This window comes from Siniperca chuatsi, linkage group LG6 (assembly GCF_020085105.1).
Source record: "Siniperca chuatsi isolate FFG_IHB_CAS linkage group LG6, ASM2008510v1, whole genome shotgun sequence".
Lineage (NCBI taxonomy): Eukaryota > Metazoa > Chordata > Actinopteri > Centrarchiformes > Sinipercidae > Siniperca > Siniperca chuatsi.
This window is the reverse complement of record NC_058047.1, coordinates 1,130,359-1,153,557: the sequence shown is the minus strand read 5'-3', so window position 1 is coordinate 1,153,557 and position 23,199 is coordinate 1,130,359. Positions and strand designations below refer to the sequence as shown.

General features: G+C 43.6%; 1 protein-coding gene across 7 annotated transcripts in view; it reads left to right on the top strand.

The window, feature by feature from the left end:
- Window positions 1–23,199, top strand: part of patj (PATJ crumbs cell polarity complex component) — a 135,591-nt gene that overhangs the window by 78,330 nt on the left and 34,062 nt on the right. For all 7 annotated transcript variants that reach the window (XM_044198942.1, XM_044198943.1, XM_044198936.1 and 4 more), the window contains 2 exons: window positions 17,375–17,571; window positions 20,042–20,133. In XM_044198942.1, coding sequence (XP_044054877.1) covers window positions 17,375–17,571; window positions 20,042–20,133 — 289 coding nt within the window. The remainder of the gene's footprint in view (window positions 1–17,374; window positions 17,572–20,041; window positions 20,134–23,199) is intronic.

Genomic DNA, 23,199 nt, shown 5'->3' with positions numbered 1-23,199 from the left:
GTTTAGGAGGATCCAGAGGTCCCAGAAGGGCCCCTCTTTCACTCATGAGGTGAGGTACAGATATACTAAAATTTTAAGGGGTAAAATAGAGGTGTTTTTAAGTGTGTGTACAGAGAATTATCAGCTGAATCTGCAGCTCCCCTCAGCTTTACGGAGCGTTATACTGAGTTTCAGCTCATTGTTTATCTGTCCAGCCACAACTGTACTGTTTTGGTTCCCTCTCAGCGCTCTCACAGCGCCATTTTCAGAGAAAAAGCTGTAAAAAGCCACCGTACACTACCTGCTCAGCAGCAAACAGCAGACTGACATATTTAGAGACCAGCTGGTGAACATAGTGGAGCATTTAGCAGCTAAAGAGCCAGATATTTCCCTCAGGAGTTGGTGGAGACCGAAAACAGAGCTAAAAGAGAGAGAATATTGGACTTACATTCATCAGGTGACACAAACTCCACTCCTGAATGAAGGATCATGTTGCTACGTAACTGCTGGAAATGGAAATAAGCTAGTGTTTGCTAATATGTTCGCCATATCAACTTGAAAGGTGATGATATGTCAGTGTTGTGTTCACAACTTGTTTCTGCTAAATAAAAAGTGGACAAAAAAAATCTGTTATTGCAGATTTACAGGTAAGGATGTTCCAGAAATCTTTTAGAAAGTCAAGGCGTCTTTTAAGCATGTTTTCAGGAATTTCTAAAAGGGCTCTAGTTATTCTTGAGGAGGTTTTGGGTTACGATATGGAGGATGATGGTGCTCACTTGAGAGGTTTGAAGGAGACTTTGAGGAGGCTAAGAGAACCTGGGTTGCGCTTGATGGGTACGAGAGTGTCTCTTAAGAAGTTTCAAGGTTTTGCTAATAGGACTGTGGAATTCTTAATGGGTACCAGAGGTCGTTAAGGACGTTTCAGAGATCTTTGAGGAAGTCTTTGGGTCTTTGAGTAGGATCCAGGAGTTCTTGAACAGCTTCCATCTTATCCATGACAAGGTTTCAGGGATTCAGAAGGAGTTTCCAAGTGAAAATTAGCAGTTTCTAAAAGTATGTATCTTGTTTTAAAAAGTTTTAAGCACTTTCTAGGAGGATGAAGGGCGGTCGAGGAAGTCTAAGGAAGTTTTAGGTGTTCCTGAGTATGGTACCGATGTCAAAGAACTAGTGGCAACAAAGGCCGACTGTTGCGTCGCCTCACATCGCCTGTGTCTTGGCTAAAAAGGGACACTAAAACACACCGCACCGACTACAGCGAACAGCCAACTTGCACGTACGCTCTGCGCCTGCACGAGCGGTAATAGCTCTCCATACCAGCAGGTGGCGGTAGTCTGCATTCAAAAAAAGAGCACCGGAAGACCCAGGACTGCGGATATAAACAGAAGCAGCCCCATGAATGTAGGTTTACCAGCTTTCGCTTAGACGGTTTCCTAGAACAGCTGCTTCTAATCGAGAAAATGTGTGTGTCAGGTCCTTAATGGTAAAGTGTTCTTGACACGTGCCACATGACACTGTGGTTTTAGGATGGTCCAGAGATTATTGCTAAGGTCAGGGGTCTTTGATAAGGATCCAGATCTCATAGAACGTGTTCCCTGATTTCTATGAGAAGGTTCCAGGGATCTTTCATTGTTTACTGAGGAAATGTCTGACTGCTTCTGTTTCTCGACCTCTTCTTAGAGTTGTCACTGTGTGTCACAAATATTGGCTTAGTGACTACAATGTTATTATTACTGATAGAACTAATGGTTAAAACTACGAAAAACCAAAGTTGTGACGAACCAGAATTATCCTTTAAGTCAAGTAAGTGTTCAGTGATGAAAATTAATAGTACTTGTAGATTTATTCATCTTTACAAGGCAGCAATGAATCTGTAAGTTTCCATTCCAGTGTGTGTTTAGCAGGAGGAGAGTTGGCATAGAGCGAGGAGGAAAAATAGATTTAGAGAGGGAACAGTGAGAGAGAAAGGGGTGGAAGAGGTGGGGATGGCTGAGCAGCAGGAGGAGGGTGAAGAGAGAGATGATGATGATGATGATGATGAGAGAGCGAGGCAAAGATGACTGGGAGGAGAGAGAGAGAGAGGGAGAGAGAGAGAGGTTGATAGAGAGAGTAATCGAGGTTGGAGTGTATAACAGTGCTGTTGGTCGCTCTCAGCCTCAGTATCACAGCAGCCGGCTGACACACATACACACACCTCATTTTCTGGATATCGTTACAGCAAACCTGAAACTAAGACGACACACACTTATTCTCTCTCTCTCACACACACACACACACTCTGCTTTACATGTGGATTTATCTCTGTGTGTGTGAAGACTGAAGTATGGACGATGTTGCCGCCGGGTTAGTACGCTCTCTCACTCTGTGTGTGTGTGTGTGTGTGTGTGTGTGTGTGTGTGTGAGAGATCTGGTGGTGTCTCGAGTGTTTGGTCACGGTTTCTGACAGCTGAGTTATGAGACAGCTGACTGTGTGTGTGTGTGTGTGTGTGTGTGTGTGTGTGTGTGTGCGTGCGTGTATTTCCACCATGTTTCTGTCAATATATTGAGTCCAGGTAGAGGTCACCTTTAACCTGTCTGCATGTCTGTCTGCTCGTCTGACTACACATACACACACACACACACACACACACACACACACAGAGAAACAGGTGGGTACAGACTTCTACACATCAGGGTTATGCTGCATTATTTGTGTGTGTGTGTGTGTGTGTGTGTGTGTGCAGTGAGACAGCAAACAGCATGTGACTATTCATTCAACCGTGCACATCAAGGTGTTTTTTGTGTGTGTGTGTGTGTGTGTGTGTGTGTGTGTGTGTGTGTGTGTAGTTGGTGATGACGAGCACAGATTGACTTGGCGGGCTCCCCCAGGTGATGCTGAATCACTCATTCAGTCTCCCCACACACACACACACACACACACACACGTCTCTGTGTGTCTCTCAGTATTTTTGTCAAATGTTCTGCGTGCATCTGCATGAATCACAATAATAGTAGGTTACATCCGTTATTACAAAAATAAACAAAATACTGTGAAACTTGTGCTGCACAGAATAGATTGAGCTGTTTGTTTGTAAATGCATTATCTTTATGTGAGGATAAAGTACGTGTTAGAATAGGTATTTACATTCAAAGAGGAAGTGTACAAAATGTGCTAAAATACTTCGACTTGATTGTTTTCAGGATATAATATTATAAGAATATTCTAGCCTATAATAATTTCACTATTTCTGTGACACCAGTTCTTAGTCTGTGCTTTTATTTATCCGCTTTGACTATTAAATGGTGCTTTACGTTACTTAAAAACCGTTATATTTCGTCATTTTTATTCTGAATGTTAGATGCGTACCCCATCTTCATGATTTCCTGATATCCATTCCATCCAGTTTAGTAAAAACGTTGTGTTTTGAACATGGAAGTCGATTCCTGACCTTTGGGAGCGATATACTTTATGTACCAAAATAATGTAAGCTTAATGGTCCAGTTACCAGCTTTCAGAGCTTTCGGTTGCATTTCACTGTCTTCATTCAGCGAATAGAGCTGACTCTATTATATCATACTATCTCTTCACCTCTCACAGCTGCAATTTTTAATAAGTTGAATTTTTTAATTTTATTTTGATTGACACAACAGGAAATAGCAACCAACGGTAATCTGCCCTTATAGGCAGAAGTGCTGCAGTGCTGGTTTTGTTTTTTCACAGGTGCTTCGCAACCTCACATCACTCCAGTCCAGCCAATCAGTTTCCCAGCATGTACTTCACGGACCTTCTTCGCAGCAGACATTTTGGCTTGTCAAAGCAGGAAAAGCACAGGTGTAATTGATGACATTAAAATCGACTGCATCCCATTTAAGTGAGGTGATTCCAGGGTCCTGGTGTTGTGCGTGCTGGCTCACTGGCATGACTTACCGGGACACCTGATGGAACTGAGCCAGCGTTAATTAAATTTGTTTCACCTGTGCTTTTCCTGCTTTGACGAGCCAAAATGTCTGCTGTGAAAAAGGTCCGTGAAGTACATGCTGTGAAACTGATTGGCTGGATTGGACAGACACCCTACAAACAACATGTAGGGTGTCTGTAGCATCTGCCAAGTTACTGTACACCCATCCATCCATCCATCCATCCATTTTCTGCCGCTTATCCAGGCCTGTGACGCTGTGACAGCAGACTCACCAACGTAGCCTAGAGCTCCTTCTCCCCCACCACATCCTCCAGGTCCAGAATCCAGAGGCGTTCTCGGGTCCAACAAGGCCTCCAAATTAAACCAAAAAACAAGTTGTTTGTCAGTACCGTCTAAAACGACACGTAGAAGTGTTTTCTGATATGACGCCTGCCGCTATCAGCAGGACGGCATCACTTGTCTGTAGGCTGGAATATCCCATGTGCTGTTCTTAATGGCCTGAAAACGATCGAGTGTTAAGGTTTGGTTAGGCACCAAAACGACTTGGTTAGGTTTAAAGAAATATCATGGTTTGGGTTAAAATAAGTACTTCGTTTTACTCGTCATGGTTACAATAATAAACATGTGGTTAAGGTTATGATTAAAAGAAGCCAACGTTGACTCGCTGTAAACCGAGATGTCCTGACATTTTGTTGTCTCATCCATCCACCCGGACCTCGTCCCTCTGTCGCTCTGTAACATCACCGGACTTCCTCCTTTTTTTACCGTCATAATTACTACGGCTGCCAGAGGGCGCTGTCACTTGAACCTCAAACCATGATCTTTCCCTAACCCTAACCAAGCTGTTTGGGTCTAAACCAAACCCGACCTTAACCAAAGCGCTGTCAGTTCATAAAGCAGATTTATTTTTCAACAGTTTTTGAAGGAGCAGACAAACAATAGAGGCGTCAGATTTAGATTTTATACAAAATCAGATCAGAAAACAAGTCTGTGTTGTTCTGGACAAACGATGGGTTTTGATGTTTAATTTGGTGGACTTGTTGATCCTTTTAATATGGTGCTGATGCTGGTTCTTGTGCTTATACTGGTGACACTGGAGCTGTTCCTGTTTCTCTGCACAGAAACTCTGCTGCCTTCAGTCTGTTGTCGCTAACTGGACCAGTCCAGGCAGATTAGTGCCACCTCCTCTGGGAATCTGTGTGTGTGTGTGTGTGTGTACTTGCTACATAGTGAGAACTACAACATGTTTTTTTTACCTACATAGTGAGGACATTTTTGGAAAGCGAGGACATTTTGAGGCCGGTCCTCACAACTTCAAAGGGCTGTTTGAAGGATAAGACTCAGTTTTCAGGGTTAGGTTAGAATTAGGTTTTGGTTAGGGTAAGGGGCTGGGGAATGCATTATGCCAATGACGGTCCTCACAAAGATAGAAGTACAAGGTTGTGTGTTTGTGTGTGTGCGCGCAGAAGCAGCAGGCTAAGCTACTGTTGCATTGCAGTGACCTCCACGAGCTACTGCAGCACTGCTACATACACACTGACGGAGGATGACACAGTCTGCTCTGTTTAGCTCTCTGCTCAGCCTTTTTCTTTCTTTCGACCGCACAGACGGAGGAAAAATGAAATCTTTCCTCATAACACAAAACACACCAAAATCTGCTGCTTTTAAACAAATGCACAGACCCAGCGCCCCATCAGTTTCACATGCAGTGAAACAGATGAGAGACGTGATCGCTGTGAGGTGCTCGGCCTCAGACGGCCCGTCCAAACTGTGACTGTTTTCTGAAATATTTGGATGTTATATATTTGTGTGTACGTTTGGGTAGTTTAGATTCGTCTACAGACACCAAACTACTGCAGGGAGTCAGACACGTAGAGTAGATCACCCACGCTGTAAACATTAATCAGAATCAGAATCAGAAATACTTTATTGATCCCCGAAGGGAAACTCTTTGTTACAGCAGCTCGCCTTTACGTCAGTGCACACAGGAGGAAGCACTAGAAAACAATATGATACACTATAAACACTATAAAACAGGTCAGAAATAAATTAAGTATCATGTCGGTATAAGTATAAGATAAACTAAGTGTCGAGTACCAAGTGGGTTTACTGGTTGATGATGAAAGTACAGTATAAAATACAATGTAACTAATTATGTAATAAATAATAGTAATAAGCGGAGGTGCATGTACTGGCGAGAGTAATTGAGGTATATAGTATCAGTAAAGGCTCCTTTCAGGGTTCCTCAGTTTGCCACAGTTCTCTGAGGAACTTGGGGTAGTTAATCAGGTTCCTTGAGGAACCCTTTTTCCAGCATGGTCTGGAACCATTTCCTAACCGTTTGAGGTTCCTCAAGGAACTTCAGCTCATTTGGGGCTGTTATTGCTACCGCTGCAACTACTAAACCAGAAGATTACAACACCACACCAAACTTAATTCGAGGATAATTTATTCAATGTTTTTTTCTGTAGTACCTTAAGAATTTAAAGAATACGAGGTGTCAAATTAATAAAAAACATTACATAAATAAATGATTAACAAATTAAACAAAATAAATAATCAATAAATAAGCAAATAAATAAACAAGACAAGAATTTACACAAGTAGTCCTGAAATTACTTTCCAATTTCAAAAGCATTTGACGACTTTTACTGGCTCGCTCGTCGCCACCAGATGAGTCATTTCGCGGCCAACACAGAAATCCACACTTCTAGTTTTGATAGAGGACATTCATTTAAGTTATTTATCAAGTAAAAATATATTTGACTGTTACAGATGCCAGAGGGGTAGGGGGGTCGGGATGGGAGAAACAGGATCGTGTGTGAACCAGAAAGAAGAAAAACATTAATCATTCATTTCATTAAAATCATTCCTCGTGGTAATTACATTAATATTTAAATGTACGTTCAATCATGTGACTGTAAACATGTACGAAACAAATATTTGAGCAGAATTTAACTGTCGTGGAGCACAACCCACACACACATAAGTAAAAGTTCACACATAACCAACGATCTTGACAGAATACCGCGATCAGCTTACAAACTGTCAGTTACAAACACTGCAGAGTATATAACTGATTTATAGCAGAAAGAAAGTTATATTTACCTTACCTGGCTTAACGCTAAAGCTGCTAGTGAAACAGACACAAGGATATGAGGATTAACGATAGCTAGCCGATAACGTTAGCCGCCGGTTTGCTTTTTCCATTTTCCAGATTTACAATGAAGTTAGGGTAGATGAGTGACATAGCTAAAGTTAGCATTATACAGCCGTTAGCAAAGGTTACTCGAAGCACCTTCAATGTAATTTTAAGCTCCTTGGGTAGCCTGTTGGATATTCGTGGCGCTTTTAGTTTTTCCAGCGCAGAGTCGCACAGTTTTAGGGATTTTTGATAGAACCAGCAGGAACAGGAGAGTCGATGGTTTGTGCTGCTGCTGTTTTATTTCCAGCAGCTTTTCCACTTGAGTTCAGGCTTCAATCCTGAAGATGACTCCATCTCACACACACACACACACACACACACACACACACACACACACACACACACACACACACACACACACACACAGGTAAGCCCTGTTTCTGTCCTATTTCACCCTCCAGGGCACATTACTATTACTGCCAGTTACGTTAGCAGCACAAACACACTCTCAGACTGCTGGTGCATCTGAGTGTGTTGGATTTAATCCCAGCAGTAAATACTGAATCAGGAGCAGCTGTCTGTCTGTCTGTCCCTCATGTTGTTGGATTGTATCAGCTGACAGATTTTTGTTTTCATGCTGCTGTTCAGCTTCTCTGATTTTGACTGTTTTTACGTCGACCCTCCCGAGTGTTCAGTGTCCTTTTTATTGGACAGTTGATCGTAGCCAGACTGACAGGAAACAAGCGGCGGGTGAAACGGAACCAGGGAAGTTGCATTTTAACCACTTGCCCTCCAGGACACCTCAGCATCAACTGTGTCGGCACAAATATAGGACGATATTGTTTTCTTGAAACTGCGTTTGAAAAAGTGGGGGTCATCTTATATCCAAAGACTAGACAGTTAAGTGTTCACAACATAGACCGTATATAAAGATTATATTGTATATTTATATACAGTCTATGCTTCACAACATCAGATATTCTTGAATAGAGAGAGTGCTGCTGTAACGCCGGCTCCTACAAAGAGTGTTGCATTATGGGTTGTTTGTAGCCTTAACGTTTTGGCTGCTGCCCGACAACATTGATGATCTGTATTTTGAATCGGTGACGGCAGGGCCCAACGCTGCGGCGGGGGCTCCTGGCTCCATCCAATCAAGCGGCAACCTCCGAGGCTGAAAAATGAAGCCTACAGGAAGTGCCAAAAACCGCTGTTCCTCGGCTTCATTCGGCCCGCCTCAGCTCCACCCACGCTCCACCTCTTTGCCCATTTTTGGATTAGACGGGAGCCGGCGGAGTCAGGCGCTGCCAAGATGGCGTCGGCCGGAGCCGCCACCCTGAGCTTCACACCGGCTCTTCAGAAACCGACGCGTGACGTCTCGGAGACTAGCTTCATGTTTTATACGGTCTATGCCTCCGATCCTTCCAGCCTGTACAGCGCAGGCTGCTGCTGTCCAAGCTGGAATAATCATCACGCAGCTCGACAGAGCGAATTGTATCTTAGAAAAGAGGGAACGCAATATGACACGATTAAAATAGCAGGTTTTGCTAACTAGTATCATAAACGTTGTTTACTGTCCCAGACCAGATAATCAAACTTTGAACTTTGACCCCAGTAGTTTATCTGTCTGCTCTCTGCTGGTGCAGAGTTGTGTAATTCATCAAATTCAGATACCAGTAAAATGAGCCCTTGTATCGTTTCCCTCGCCGTGTTACCGTGACGACCACAGAAAACACAGCGAGGGAAACGATATAAGGGCGGCGGCAAGTTGGAAAAAGTTGAATCATCATAAACTCCGAATACAACGGCAAATAGCTGTGTGCGTTCACGAGAGCGGCAGCCGCCCTCCCTCTCCTTCTTCAGAGTTCACCAGCCCTAAAAGTGTTACATTAGCCGAGTTTAACCTGCGGTAGTTTCTGAAGGCTCCTGTAACGGGTTTTTCTGACAAGTGAAAACGAGAAACTGTACAAACAGACTGGAGAATGAATCATCTGTCAGGCAGCTGCTGCCACAGCGGATGAGGAGCTCAACAAGACGTCTTCCAGAAGCCCGACAGGAGAGTGTGAGAGTGTGAGACTGATGGATAAATGTGGGATTCACGTTCTGATTTAATGAAAGTGTTTTCATGTTTCACTCTTACCAGAGAGAAAGGGCTTCAGGGATGAGGACTCTCTTCTCCTTGGATTATTAGCATCTCAGGGCAACTTACAGTACGAGTGTGAAAGTGTGTTGTACCTTCAAAAAGGCGCGGCCGTCTTATAATCAGGGACGTCTTACATTCGGGCCAATACAATACTCGAACCATTTCGACTGACTGACCTACTCTATCGTCCCCAAGGAGGAATATTTGGGGAGATTTGTTTCCAGTGTGTGCATAGAACGTAGAACATGAAACACAGATGAACCCGTACATAGATTTTACAAGTGGAATCTGAATCTGTAAGGTAACTCCAGCTGTCCGATAAACACAAAGTTAGAGTCGTGCTAGCAGCTGTGTAGACGCAGCCATGCTTTGAGCTAAATGCTAACATCAGCATGCTAACATGCTCTCAATGAAAATGCTAACATGCTGATGTTTAACAAGTATAATGTTCACCAGCTTAATTTAGTGTGTTAGCATGCTAACATTTGCTAATTAGCAGTAAAACACAAAGTACAGCTGAGGGCTGAAGATGAGGGGAACGTGACTGTCTGAACCACATTTCATCACAATCCATCCAATAGATGTTGAGAGATTTGGACCAAAGTGGAGGACTGAGAACATGATCATCCCTACAGACGTGCAGCTAGCGTGGCTGGAAATTAAATAGTCCTCTGAAATTCAGCGGATCCAAAATAGAAAGTCTTAAAAAACGTGTAACAGAAGTATTTTTACTGCCGTTGACCTCTGGATGAAATACACACAGCGTCTGTTGTTGGTTTTATTTGTTCATTTCTATGTATGTAGAAATGTCAACAGTGTCCTTCAGTGTGTGTGTGTGTGTGTGTGTGTGTGTGTGTGAGAGAGAGATAAGTGAATCTAATCAGCATGCCTCACCTTGCTGTCACCTTGTTCCTCTGTGCAGAGACATCATCCAATACACACACTGACACACATGAGGACACGATGCTTTCTCTAATCCTCGTCCACCTGAAACCAGGTCCTTCTCCAGTGGACTAATCGATTAATCGACTGATCGATTAATCGACTGATCGTTTCAGCTCTACATGTGTTTGAGAGCCAAAATCCTGACGTCACTTCCTGTCTAGCTTCTGTGACTCAATACGATCTCTCATTTAGAGGGTTTCTTTCTTTGGTTCTTGGTGAAACATGTTCCTGGGGTTTACTGTCCCAGTTCTAAGATAAATGAGGATCTACTAAAGACTTTGATATTAAAGCCTTTTTAATATCAAGGTCTGTGGTAGATCCTCATTATCCTAACGATTACTTTGTGACCACACAAAAACTACAGCTCCCATGAAATTATTATTTTTTTTTGGCCATTTTGCCTTCATTGGACAGTGACGGCTGCAGATCTGCAGATAGAAACAGGACATGACATGCAGCAATCCGTCCAGCTTTTAAACTGTAATCTCTGCTGTCTAAAAACTTCTCATCCACCTCGACTCGCAGTCCGTGACGTTTCAGCCTCTGGTTTGTGGGCTCGTGGGAAATGGTGTTCGTCAAAGAATAACAATATTAGATGGTTTCTTAAATCTTTATCTATCCAAATGTGGCGAACCACACGACGTGTGGTTGAGTACGGCTGAGTTGGAGGGCGGATTCTTCGTTATTACGGGTCAGTGGATCCCTCACAGAGTCTGTAAACACAGACGTTTGATCCAAACAGCAGCTGTACGTTGACCAGCTGCTGTTTGTACGTAGTCTGGAAGCTACACACACACACACACACACACACACACACACACACACAGTGTAGCTGTAGCTGTATGGAAGCTACAGTCTCTGCGGCTGTATTCACAATGTCACGGTGTGCTCAGCCACATTCAGTGTGTGTGTGTGCTGATTTACTGTGACAAGTCACCTTGCTAGGAGCACATAAACACAAACACACACAGATGGATTCAAATTTCAGGGAAGGGCTAAGAGCAGAGTGTATTTCGGTGTGTGTGTGTGTTGCATTCGTATGCATGTACTCTCCAGTTTTACCTGGAATAACATTATTTTTAGCTGATGACCTCCAAACAGGGTGCGCTGCCCTCAGGAAAGCTCTCCATACACGCCGGCAGCTCTGTTCTTCACTTACAGGAGTGTGTGTTATTTATGAAACAGTCCCGTCGGCCTCGAAGCTCCGTTTTCCTGCAGTCTGAGGAGCAGTGAAGGCTCCTCACAAACTGCAGACTGAACCTTTCCCTGTCAGTTTTATATGTGATGATATTTCAGTCAGAGTGCTCCCTGTTTTCTGATCTGCTCCTGTTTTAATTTCCTGTTGACACGAACTCAACGCCTCCTCCGTGTTCACCTGTTCGTCTTTGTAAATGCAGTATAACGTCCATTTCCACAGCACTAACTCCGTCGGTACAACAGCAGAGTCGCGTCATGCTCGCCACTCTGCTCAGAACAGCAGCGCTGTTTAAATAAAGCTGGATTTGTACTTGAAGCGTTTAACGAAAATGTTTAGATTCATCGTGCCAGTGCACCACGGCGCCAAATGTTATCGTACATTATCAGGTCGTATTGTGCTTTATTTATATCCTCCACAGTAACTGTGTTAATGTTACCGGCGCCAGCCCTAGGGGGAGCTGGACAGTAAATAAACACAGATTTGGTAATAAACACTAAAATAATATCTAAATTGGCTAAAAACAATAATAGACCACAAAATAAACCATAAAGTGCAAATAAAAATACATACTTTAACATTTCTCTTTCACATCTTTACCACATACACACACACGCAGGGCGGCAACATAAAAGAAAAACCGCCTCCGAATGGCGGCAAAACTGTCTCCCTACAGTCTGAACAGTCGGCATGGCGGCTGCCTTAAACTTGAAATTTCGTAACATTTACAATTAAAACTCTCTAAATTTGCACTACTAAGCACTTGAGCGAATTGGATAGCTTGAATAAGGCAATAACACTTTAAGACAGAAACTCGTTCACCCTAAGGACAAGATGCCCACACAGAAACAGAGCAATGTAGTTTACTCTACTCAATGCAGTGAGGAAAACTGCAAAGAACGGTACATAGGTGAAGCCAAACAGCCACTTCACAAAAGACTTTATCAGCACAGACGACACGCTAACTCAGGATTGCAGAGCGCCGTGCATTTGCATTTAAAAGCTACAAACCACACATTTGAAGACAGCGAGGTGAAGAGTCTAAGTAGAGAGAAGAGTTGGTTTGAAAGACGAGTCAAGGAAGCCATTTTTGTGAAAAAAGAAAACCCCTCTTTGAACAGAAATGGTGGTCTGAGATTCAATCTGTCCAAAGTTTACCACAGTGTGTTAACACCGTGGTCAAGCCAATCACATGCTAATCAGGTACTTAACAGTGATGAGGGAGGTGCAGCCAGAAAACAATAGGCCTGATTACTGATCACTGGGCCGTCATGGAAACTATTAGGTCAGTTTCAGGTGAAACTAGGCAGAGTAAACAGCAGATACTCAGGTAGACTCCTCCCTGAGGGCGGGGCTTATGTAACACAGAGTAGCTTAAATTTCTGAGTTCTCAGACCATTTTCACAATTGAGAATGACTTCCGGATGGGAGCCGAAACGTCTTGATTCTGAAAACAGCGTCCAGACGACTGAAACCTTTTCTACGATAGTAACAAATACATTTTACTTTAAACTAAACTCTCTGACACAGTTTGTACAAAACCTTTACACAGCAATTTGAAGTGTGTTTGGACCAAGTTTGAGTTAATAAAATAACTTTTTAGTCATACCTGTGGAGAGACGAGGAGGAGACGAGTTAGTCTCGCCACAGCTTGTTTAATTCTGCACCTTGTAGTTCAGGTAATCCCCCCACATGTTTTTAACCAGGCCTGTTATTTGAGACTGGGCTCAGTGCAACAGAATGGCTTTTTCATGTTTTAACAGATTTTAGAAAACAACAGAGTCCGAGGCCACGGAGGAATAGACGCTCCGTCAGCCCTCGGCTACACAGACAGTAATAATAAAACATTCGGGCTTGGTTTAAGTCTCTGGAGAGGATTTGTTAATAATAAAGAAGGCAAAATAATACTGTACCAGCCTTATCCTGTCAAAGTGAAGTAAAATCTCTACAGTTTAGTCTAAAATGAAGTCCGAACATTAAACACTAAATAACTGATGCGTCTTCGGTCCCTTCACACCTCCATCAGTGCTGCAGCCAGATGTTTATGTCCTTCATCCACCTAGTCTCAGCTGTCCTCCCCTCTGAGACACATTCACGCCTGCAGGACACACACACACACACACACACACACACACACACACACACACACACACACACACACACACACATCTGTCGCACTAAAACAATTAATAGTCCATTAAGCTGAGTGCATAAATGCACACACACGCACTCACTTCCTGCTAAAACAGTTAAGCTCTCATTAACTTGAGCGCACAAAGTTTGTGTGTGTGAAGGTTGGCCACATGAAACTAACTTGTTTACAACAACAAACCGTTCAACTTTAATTTAATAATGAATAATTAAACAACCTAAACTATAATTCAAGTTTTATCCTATTGATTAAACACAAAATCCTTCGCGTCCTTCATCATCTGCCCAATTTCACTTCCAGTTCTCAGATTGATTTCCTTCCAAGCAGCTGCTTGTGTTCGTTTCAGTCACAGATGACGTCCTTCGAATGATGCGTTGTAGTTTTTGTTTTCATTTATTTTCCTGCTTAACTGACGTACTTCAACAGTAAGTTTGAATTAATGCACGAAACCAAGCAGGTAGTTAAATATTTGTGCTCCTGTGTTTGAAAACCAAAGACGTAACTTTGTGCGAGCTGTGTTGAGTGTTTGACTAACGGACGTTGTGCCTGTTTAATGACGTTATGACATCGTCTCTCCACCTTCCTTGTCCACATCTTATTTAGTGAATGATGTGAGTCAACTAAAGCTGTCAGATAAAGGCGAATGACAGGAACCTTTCACTCAGTGCGTTTCCATCCACCTGTTTTTAAGTGCATTTTCAATTTGCACATGAAGAACCTGAGTGGAAACACCGGAAATTCAAACTAGATATCGCCAGAAAGTGTTTCCTGTTGTGTGAGGTGATAAAGCCGCTGAACGCTACCTGCTCAGCAGCAGCCAGACGCAGTCAGAGAGCAGCTGCTGAACGTAGCGGAGCATCTAGCTGCTAAAGAGCCAGATGTTTCCATCAGGTGACACAGACACGCCTCCTGATGAAGCGTCATGTGACTCTAAGCAGCTGGTCGATCACGTTAGCCACAACTATTTTATAAACTGATGCTTCGGTGTCTTTCTGTTAGTGGCTCATTAAACAGTTTGGTTGAGGTTAGCAGCTAAAATGGTTTAGCTCGGGTTAGCTAATGGTTTATTTTAGGTTCAGGTTATCGAACCGTTTATTAGCTCAAACAGAGTAGAGTAGATTAAGCTAGCTAACCGCTGAATGTTGCTCTAAAGAACATGTGATCGACCAGCTGACTGAAAACACACCAATGATGAACCAACAACTGTCTCTCTGCTGCCGTGCTCTTCGTCGTTCCTGCTCTGCCTCCTTTCACAGCTGTAGGACGGTGTTAGTGCCTTGCTCGAGGGAATTAAACACTCAACCCTAACTGGACCTGATGAGGCGAACACACACCTCCAGCTGCCTGTGTGTGTGTGTGCATTCTCCACCAACCTCACTCAGTCGTTCCCCTTCATTTCTCGCTCCATCACTCTCTTTACATTTGTCATTATCTGCCTCTGTATCTTCATCATCTCACCTCACATGACATCTCCTCCTCCTCCTCCTCCTCCTCCTCTCTGTCTCACTCAGATGATCTGTATCTCATGTTCACGTGATGATGCCAAATGAAACGCTAAAACCGAGTGAGTGTTTAAAGTGTTTGGTGATTACAAGTAATGTGGATTATAGCAGAATAAAATAAGTATCTAAATAAGCATAGAAACAAAATGTATTGTATTTTTTCTTTCTGTATCCCATCACATAAAACACCACAGTGACTTCAAAGCAAGAGTTGTCAGGTGAGTGTGTTTGCTCCTTGCATCGGCACATCTGGCTGCTGTACCTGGATTTCTTCTTCTTCTGTGCGTACTGTGCGTGCTCATGGAGAGAGGCGGCCATGACGATACGTGTTGGCAGTGACAACAAGCACTTGGGTTCGTCCCAAATAACAGGAAAAATGCAGTCATGCAGGTGAATTACTGAGTCTGTCTGCTGGTTGGATGGGCCCCGACCCCCATCTGGGGTTCAGTTTTTGAACGTCACCTTTTCATCCCACTTACGTTTGCAGGCCTGAACACTAAATAGGTTTGGTGTTATCACGTCCCTTCATTCATCTGCCCACGATGGAGTGACTCTTTATCTCTGCTGCTGTTAAAGCACTTTAAAGCCCTCTGAAGTCGACTGTCGCAGCGCTGCTTTCTGCTCGTCTTGTCTGGCAGTTTTGTAAGCAGATGTGAGCACAAATGCTGTAAATGGGACTGTTTTCTTTGGGGTTTATACAGACGCAGCTGTTTTGTGCCTCCTTCAGTTTGAGGTGATTTACTTTGTTCCCCCACTGAACCAGTTTATGTGCGTCCTGTGTGAACGCTGGCTGTTCAGATAACTGCGGTGACCTTTAAATCCCAGAGCAGATGTGAAGTGCTCACATCACAGCTGTCGCTTACAAAACACAAAGACCTTCATATCTGCAGAGCAGCAGCTGTCCAGGAACAAAGACAAGTCTCCTCGTCTTCAGCTTTCTGTTTCAGGAGAAGGTCAGGAACCGTGTGATCTCTCAACCCGAACTCCACAAAGTTTGAGTGAAGCGTTCATCTTTACTGTTTTTTAGCTTTGCCAAATGAGCCCTGAGACCGCCGAATCCTCCGTCAGACTGAGTGATGTTTTTTCGTCCGTTTTAGATTTCGCTCACGTTCGTTGTTTATTTCACGGACTGTTAAGCAGCTTTTAGTTTGACACCAAATTTAATTCCCTGCTTGTCTCCTCTTCTCCCGCCTCCTCTCATCTTCCTTTCTTTCATTTCCTGTTTGTCCTCTCTCCTCTCCCTCTTTTCTCTCTCTTATATAATTGTTTCCTCACCTCCTCTCCTCCTGTCCTTCCTCCTCACTCCCTCTATTTCCTCCTCTTTCATTTCTCCATTTGCGTCTTCTCCTCTCCTCCCGTTGTTTCCTTCTCATATGCAGATTCTTTTCTTTGATCTTGTCCTCTTTTCCTCCTCACCTCCTCTCCTTAAAGAGTCGTATGTCATATGGTATGGATGGTAGAGATGAAAGGATTCCCACGTGAGTGTTTACATCATCGGACAGCTGAAGACGGCTGTCTGATTACAGAGTTGGTTGTGTGACTGACAGTATAACTATATCCATTAAATCCGGCTGTAATTATTTTGGCTTTCAAGGAAATATGTCGGAGCTTTCCTAGCTGTAACTACAACAAACAGATCTCCACCGTCCTGGATTCGGTCGGGCCAATCACAGCCGTTTATGTAACCTGGGGCGGGTTTGATGCGATGACGTTTCGCTGCTCTGATTGGTTGATACAGCGCAAGGCACCAAGCTCACAAAACTCAGATCAAACCGTCAAACTGCTGATCAAATCTGAATCAGGACTGTGTTACTGCGTTGCCTCTGAAACACATTTCAGCGAACTGTTCAGCTGTAATTTGAGAAAATTCGTGAAAATTAATTTTTTTTTCCTGCTTAAATGGACCAAGCACCGCCCCAACTTGCATGTGTCGCTCAGTTTTATTGCTGTGATTGGTTGTAGATCTATACGATTGCGTTCAGAGGCGTTTTGGTCTGCGCACGTTGATGACGCCCCTTGGAAATCGAAAATGAACTGAGAGGTTCCAGATGCCTGGCCACGAGTCTCCTAAAGCTTTCAAAACAGAAATCACTCGTCTCTGTAATTTAGCCCCCTGGATTAGCTGTTTTTGCTAACTGCATAGGGATTCAGCAACATTTGACCAGCGATGGTCTGTGGGCTTATGGGAAATGGTGTTTGTTAAAGACAGAAATATTAAATAAACTATGATATTCGGGGTTTTTTTTAAATTACCAATGCTGGATTTTTAGTTATTTGAATTATTACAAATATCACTGTAATTCTGAATGAGGTTTACTTACTTCTGGATCAGAACCTGGAAGCTATGGTTTCACTTTGGCTCTCAGTTAACCTGCCTCCTCCTCCTCCTCCTCCTCCTCCTCCTCCTCCTCCTCCTGCAGAGCGTTGGTGTGAGCGTTATGGAGACCTGCGGGGGGAGCTGCTGTGTGTGGAGCTGGAGAAGGAGCGGCAGGGTTTGGGTCTCAGCCTGGCGGGAAACAGGGATCGTTCCCGCCTCAGCATCTTCGTGGTGGGACTCCATCCCGGGGGGCCGGCCGCTCAAGACGGACGCATCCGGGTCGGAGACGAGCTGCTGGAGGTGAGACTGTTAGATTACATCACATTACATCACATTAGAGCATTAATTACAAAACATTACATCACTTTACTCTAGATAACATCAGATTTTATCATGCTAGCTTACATCAATTTATTTCATTTTACATTTACATCAGATTATGTTAGGAGTTGCACTATATGAGCACCTGCCGCAGATTGCAGGACTGACTCCAGGTCAGCTGGCTGTGGCTGGTTGCATCTACGAGAGGGGCAGACTGAAAGAAAACTCTGCACACTGACCTGAGCTTGTTTGTTGACGAGGTTTTATCTCTGAAGTGTGCGGATTCTACTTTGTTCAGTCTGTCTCTACCTGGCGGGTAGCTGACGTTAGCTGTCTGCAGACATCGGACTGATCTTATTTAAATGTTCTTTGTAATGTGTTGCATGATGACGCTGATGAAGGCCACGAGCCGACACGCATTGGTCTCACAATGATTGTGATGAAACGTGCTTCATCGTTCATGCTCCCCTCAGGATGAACTGTAATAACTCTGCTGATCCTCTGACTTTCCATCTAGCGCCACCATCAGGTCGACACGTTAACGTGTCCGACACTTCGGTTTCTGACCGAACACCTGCAGAGCTGATGACGCTCCCATCAGCCTCAGCTGCACTCTGTGTTCACAGCTAATTAGCTAATGTTAGCATGCTAACATGCTAAACTAAGATGGTAAAGATCACACCTGCTGTGCATTAGCACGTTAGCATTGGCATTGTGAGCATATTAGCATAATGGATGTGGTTAGCATGCTGACATTAGCATTTAGCTCAGAACACTGTTGAGCAGCCTCACAAAGCTGCTAGTGCGGCTGTAGAGTTGTTTGAATATTCATAACGATGGCAGGTGGTGCAGGTCGTCTTGAACATGAAGTCCTAAAAACAATATGATGTTTCAGTTGTGTGTTAGTCTTTCTGCATTTTGCAGGAAAGACAAATTGATTGTCAGCAAGCTTCACATCACAATCACCTCATTTGACAGCTGTAGATGAGACGAACAACATCACATCATCTGCAAAAACTCAATAACCAGCAAATGTGTGCGTCAGCGAGGATGTGTGTGTGTGTGTGTGTGTGTGTGTGGGGTGTCCTATTTATTCATATAAATATTAAACAGAAACACTGAGGTCCTCTCTCTCTCGCTCGCCTCCTCCTCCTCATTACAGCAGTGTCAGAGGCTCCATGAAAAATTGATGTTAAGCCGAGGAAAGCTGGACAATTACACCACACACACACACACACACACATATAAAGACATTTTAACACACACACACAAGGACATTTTAACACACACACACACAGAGCCATTTGCATAGATGAAAGACACATTAGTGCGAAAATCTATGTATATAACATCAGGTTCATGTATAATACAACTTAATGTAATCGAAAATACAAAGATAATAGAACATTTTCATCATGTAACTGAAAAAAACACACAAAGAAAAGAAAGACAATAGAAACAAGAAATGCTTTTTTACTATTAAATCCTGGCTGTGTGTGTGTGTGTGTGTGTAGATGAGATTATTGATTTAACATTTGGAGGTGCTGGTAGCTTCTAACTCGCTAGTTTACGACCTTACAGCTCAGTGACCTTTCAATTAAAGCCTGTCTCAATTAACCGTGTGTGTGTGTGTGTGTGTGTGTGTGTGTGTGTGTGTGTGTGTGTGTGTGTGTGTGTGTGTGTGTTGCTATGGAGAATCATCAGACTGTCATGTGGAGATCAAACTTTTCTTCTGGCACTAATTATTTTGTTATTGTTGTTGTTTATTTTCCTAAAAAGGAATTTGTGAATTCATGTTAATTGACTTTAATTCTAAAAAAAATAAATAAATAAACAGGTGAGAATCAATAGCGAGAACAGAGGACTGAGGGAAAATAAATAAGTAAATAAATAAATAGTCACATTAGTTAATTTTGTAACTATCATGCTGCCTGGTTGATCCTGTATATTTGCTTATTATGTGGAGATAAAATAAAACCAACAAAACGTCTGAGCTCGATCAGTACATGTATTAGTGTTCGCAGGAGTGACGGGGTGTCCTCGTTAAACAGGTGTGTCCCAGTCCGCTCTGTTAAGCTTCCACATGCTTGCGGTCGCTCGACTACTCGCAGGTACCGCAGGTGTAGGTGTTGGGACGGATGCAGAGTCAATAATGATTAACAAAGCATCAATAATTCAACTGCAGGTCACTGAGAGGGCTCAGACCTCCAACAAGGCCACGCATCCCTCCGGATCGTGTTTTCCACTAAACCAAATACAACTGCTGTCGCACCTTAAAGTTTATCCTGATCACTGGTTTCTGAAGTCGCCAATATGTGACTTTAATTCAGTTCTTCACAGACGACATGGCGTTTGGGATTTCCAGTGACGTATCAATAACACTTTACCATCATATGTTCCACGGAAATGAGGTGAATTATCATTATATCTCTGTCTGTCTCTCTGTCAGATTAACAACCAGGTTCTTTATGGGCGGAGTCACCAGAACGCCTCGGCCATCATTAAGAGCGCCGCCTCCAAGGTGAAACTCATCCTGCTCAGGTAGGACTGCAAAGCACGCTGGGAAACATTTAAAAAGCACCAGTCAGAAGGCAGTGACTCTGAAGTCTGCTCTCTCTGACTCGTTCCTTCGTAAACTTAGAAGTGTCTTGTCTTAAAATAATAAAAATGTTTCCACACACAAACAAATTCTGAATACATAATCAATGTTTTCTTCTGTGGTAAAGTACAAAAACTACAGTGTCGGTTACGGGCGACTTCTTCCTGTGTTTACCTCCGGTCAGACTCAGAGACCAGCGTTTGAAATGATTCATGTAAAATCCTGTTCACGGTATTTGGAAAGCTGTAGGAGGCTCCGCCCTGATGGACGAGTCCTCGTTCCCCCCGAATCTCTACAACAGAGGTGGAGAGTGCAAAGTCAGCACGACCCTCAGAGCCACAGCAGCCACCTTTTTATGGCAAATACATCGAAATGAGCCAGAATTCCCCTTCAAGGATGTCTTGTAATAACATAGTTTACACCTTCATTCGTTTTCAGGTTAGACTGAAATGAAGAATAAAAGCAAAGGCAGTCATGCTGCTCGAGAGACACTTAGAATAATAGAGTGGAGGACATAAAGGATCCAGGGAGAGCAGGAAGCCGTGCTGATGTTACAGGACAGGAGTGTTTTTCTAAGCAGGTAGAGGCGTTGGGGGGGGGAGCGATGTGTTCAGGGAGAGGAGAACGTGAAGTGTTTCTTAAACAGCAACTCTCTTTTCAATTAAAATGCTTCCTGACCTGCTGCCGTCACCGGTGGAGCCGACCTGCGGGAGACGAGCTGAGGAGGTTTGTGCTTTTTCTTCCGCGCTGACTGGACTCTTATTGGGTCAGAAGCTTCCCTTTGTCTGAACACAATCACTGAAAGCGTCACATTCTGCGGGAGCTGCCAGACGCTCCACCGCCAACTCCGTCTCCATTCCCTCTGTGACTTCTCTGCCTTCGTTTTCACCGATTCTCTGGATTTGATAAAATGAAACTGTATTGATCTTCGTGCTGAAATTGGGTCATCGCGGCGGGGACCGGGGTGTAGACGAGAATAGAACAAATCAGAGAAAGCTGAAAACAGTGAAACGGGTAAAATCACACCTTCCAGAAGGAGAACCTGACGCTGCAGCAGCTGGAAGCTTCCTGAAGGAAACCAACAGCTCAGAGCCAACATGGCTGCCGTCTGCCGGCGGAAAACCAAATTCAGAAACATGAAAAACCAGCTGCAGCTGAGTGATAACAAGCGATGACGTCTGCAACACTGAGGGGTTCAGAGACATTTATGTGACAGCTTTAGTTACTGGAAACCTTTACTCTTCCTGTCCGGTGAAAACCACGTATCTCCAGGTGTTTGTGATGAGCTGAAGGATGTGTTGAGGAAACTCTCCTCCTCTTGAAGCTGAATAAACTCTTTAAGCCCCCTCGGATCAGCTGGGAAACGCATCGTCACAGAGCTGAAAACAGGCTGCAGCTTAAACTGCCCAACAGGATATAAAGCAGTTAAAATGAGCTCAACCTGAAACATCTGCAGCAGTAAAATGCAACACACACATGAATGCAGCAGGAATATGAATCCAGAAACATCAGATATAATAAAACACTGACAGGAAGCGTTTTACTGCACAGGGACGACTCTCACTGTCACACTTTAAGTGCATTTATCTGATAATACTTTCACTGAATTAAGGTTTTAAATGCAGGACTTTTACTTGTAGTGGAGTATTTTGTTGTGTTAGTGTTAGTACTTTTGCTGAAGTAAAGGATCCGAATACTTCCTCCACCGCTGATAGTACCTGAATCAAAAAGCTGCTCAGTATTTGGGACATTTTTCGCTTCTTATTGTTGTCGTGTCGTCTGTCCAACAGCTGTGGATCTGCAGGGCAGTAGTGTAGTTGGATTTATTACAGTCGTGGTCATCGTGTCAACAGAAGAAGCACATGAGGGTCGAGTCCAACCTGAACCTGATCCAGAACTGACTCGAGGACACTTTATTAACATTAACCCTGAGCCACTTAATGTGTCTGAATCTGAGGGCTGGTGGAAAGTGTAAATGCATCATAGAAGCATTCAACACGGACTAAAATCTGATCGCTCAAACCACCACGGGACACATACTTAATCATATCTCTTCCCGAGTGTAACTACATCAGTAAATGATCTGTGGAAAAGCCTTTACAGGGTCTGTCCCCCGTGGTAACAGAAGCCGAGCTTACACTGAAATTAGTTGTCGTTCTCCCTGTCTTGCTCCGGGGATTTCAACATGTGCGTTCATACAGAAGGCTCACTGAGCTGTTACGGCAAGTCAGTTTTAATTAAATAGCCCAAAATCACAAATGACGAATTCGCCTCAAGTGGCTTTACGAGCTGTACAGCACACGACACCCGCTATCCTTAGACCCTCGATTCAGATAAACACTCCCAAAAACCTTTAAATGAGGGGAAACATGAAGAAACGTCAGGGAGGGGAGAGGAGGATCCCTCTTCCAGGACAGACAGACATACAATAGATGTCACAAAATAACGATGGTAACATCACAATATGGAAATCAAAATGACTGTATTTGGTGGATAGATTGCAAACGCATATGAAAAATGTGGATCCGGGAAGCAACTTGCCTGTTAATTGTTGTAACTGAACTGCTAAAGTGCGGAAGTTCTTCTTCTGGTGTTTTTGTCAGTTCTCAAACAGCTTCAGGTTCAGAGCTGGATATGAGACTCTCAAGCTTCAGTGATCCGGTCCAAAATGGATCCGAAGCTTATTAAACTCAGATTAAAACCTAAACGGAGAGTGAATATTGGACAGAAACACCACTCCAATGGGAACATCATGTTGCTCTGGAAGCAGGCAGCTGTTTGCTAACATGTTAGCCAAAACAACTACGTAAAGAGATAGTATGTCAGCGTTGTGTGACCCTTCTGTCCCCTAGTAGACAAAACATCACTTAGTGCAGCTGTAAAGGCAAAGATGTTACTGGAGCGGCAGTCAGTGGCAGGGATTCTCCGGGAAAATCCCATGACTTCAGCCAATCAGATCCCTGCAGAACACAAACTCAGCTGGAACAACAGTCAGATAATGTCTCAGG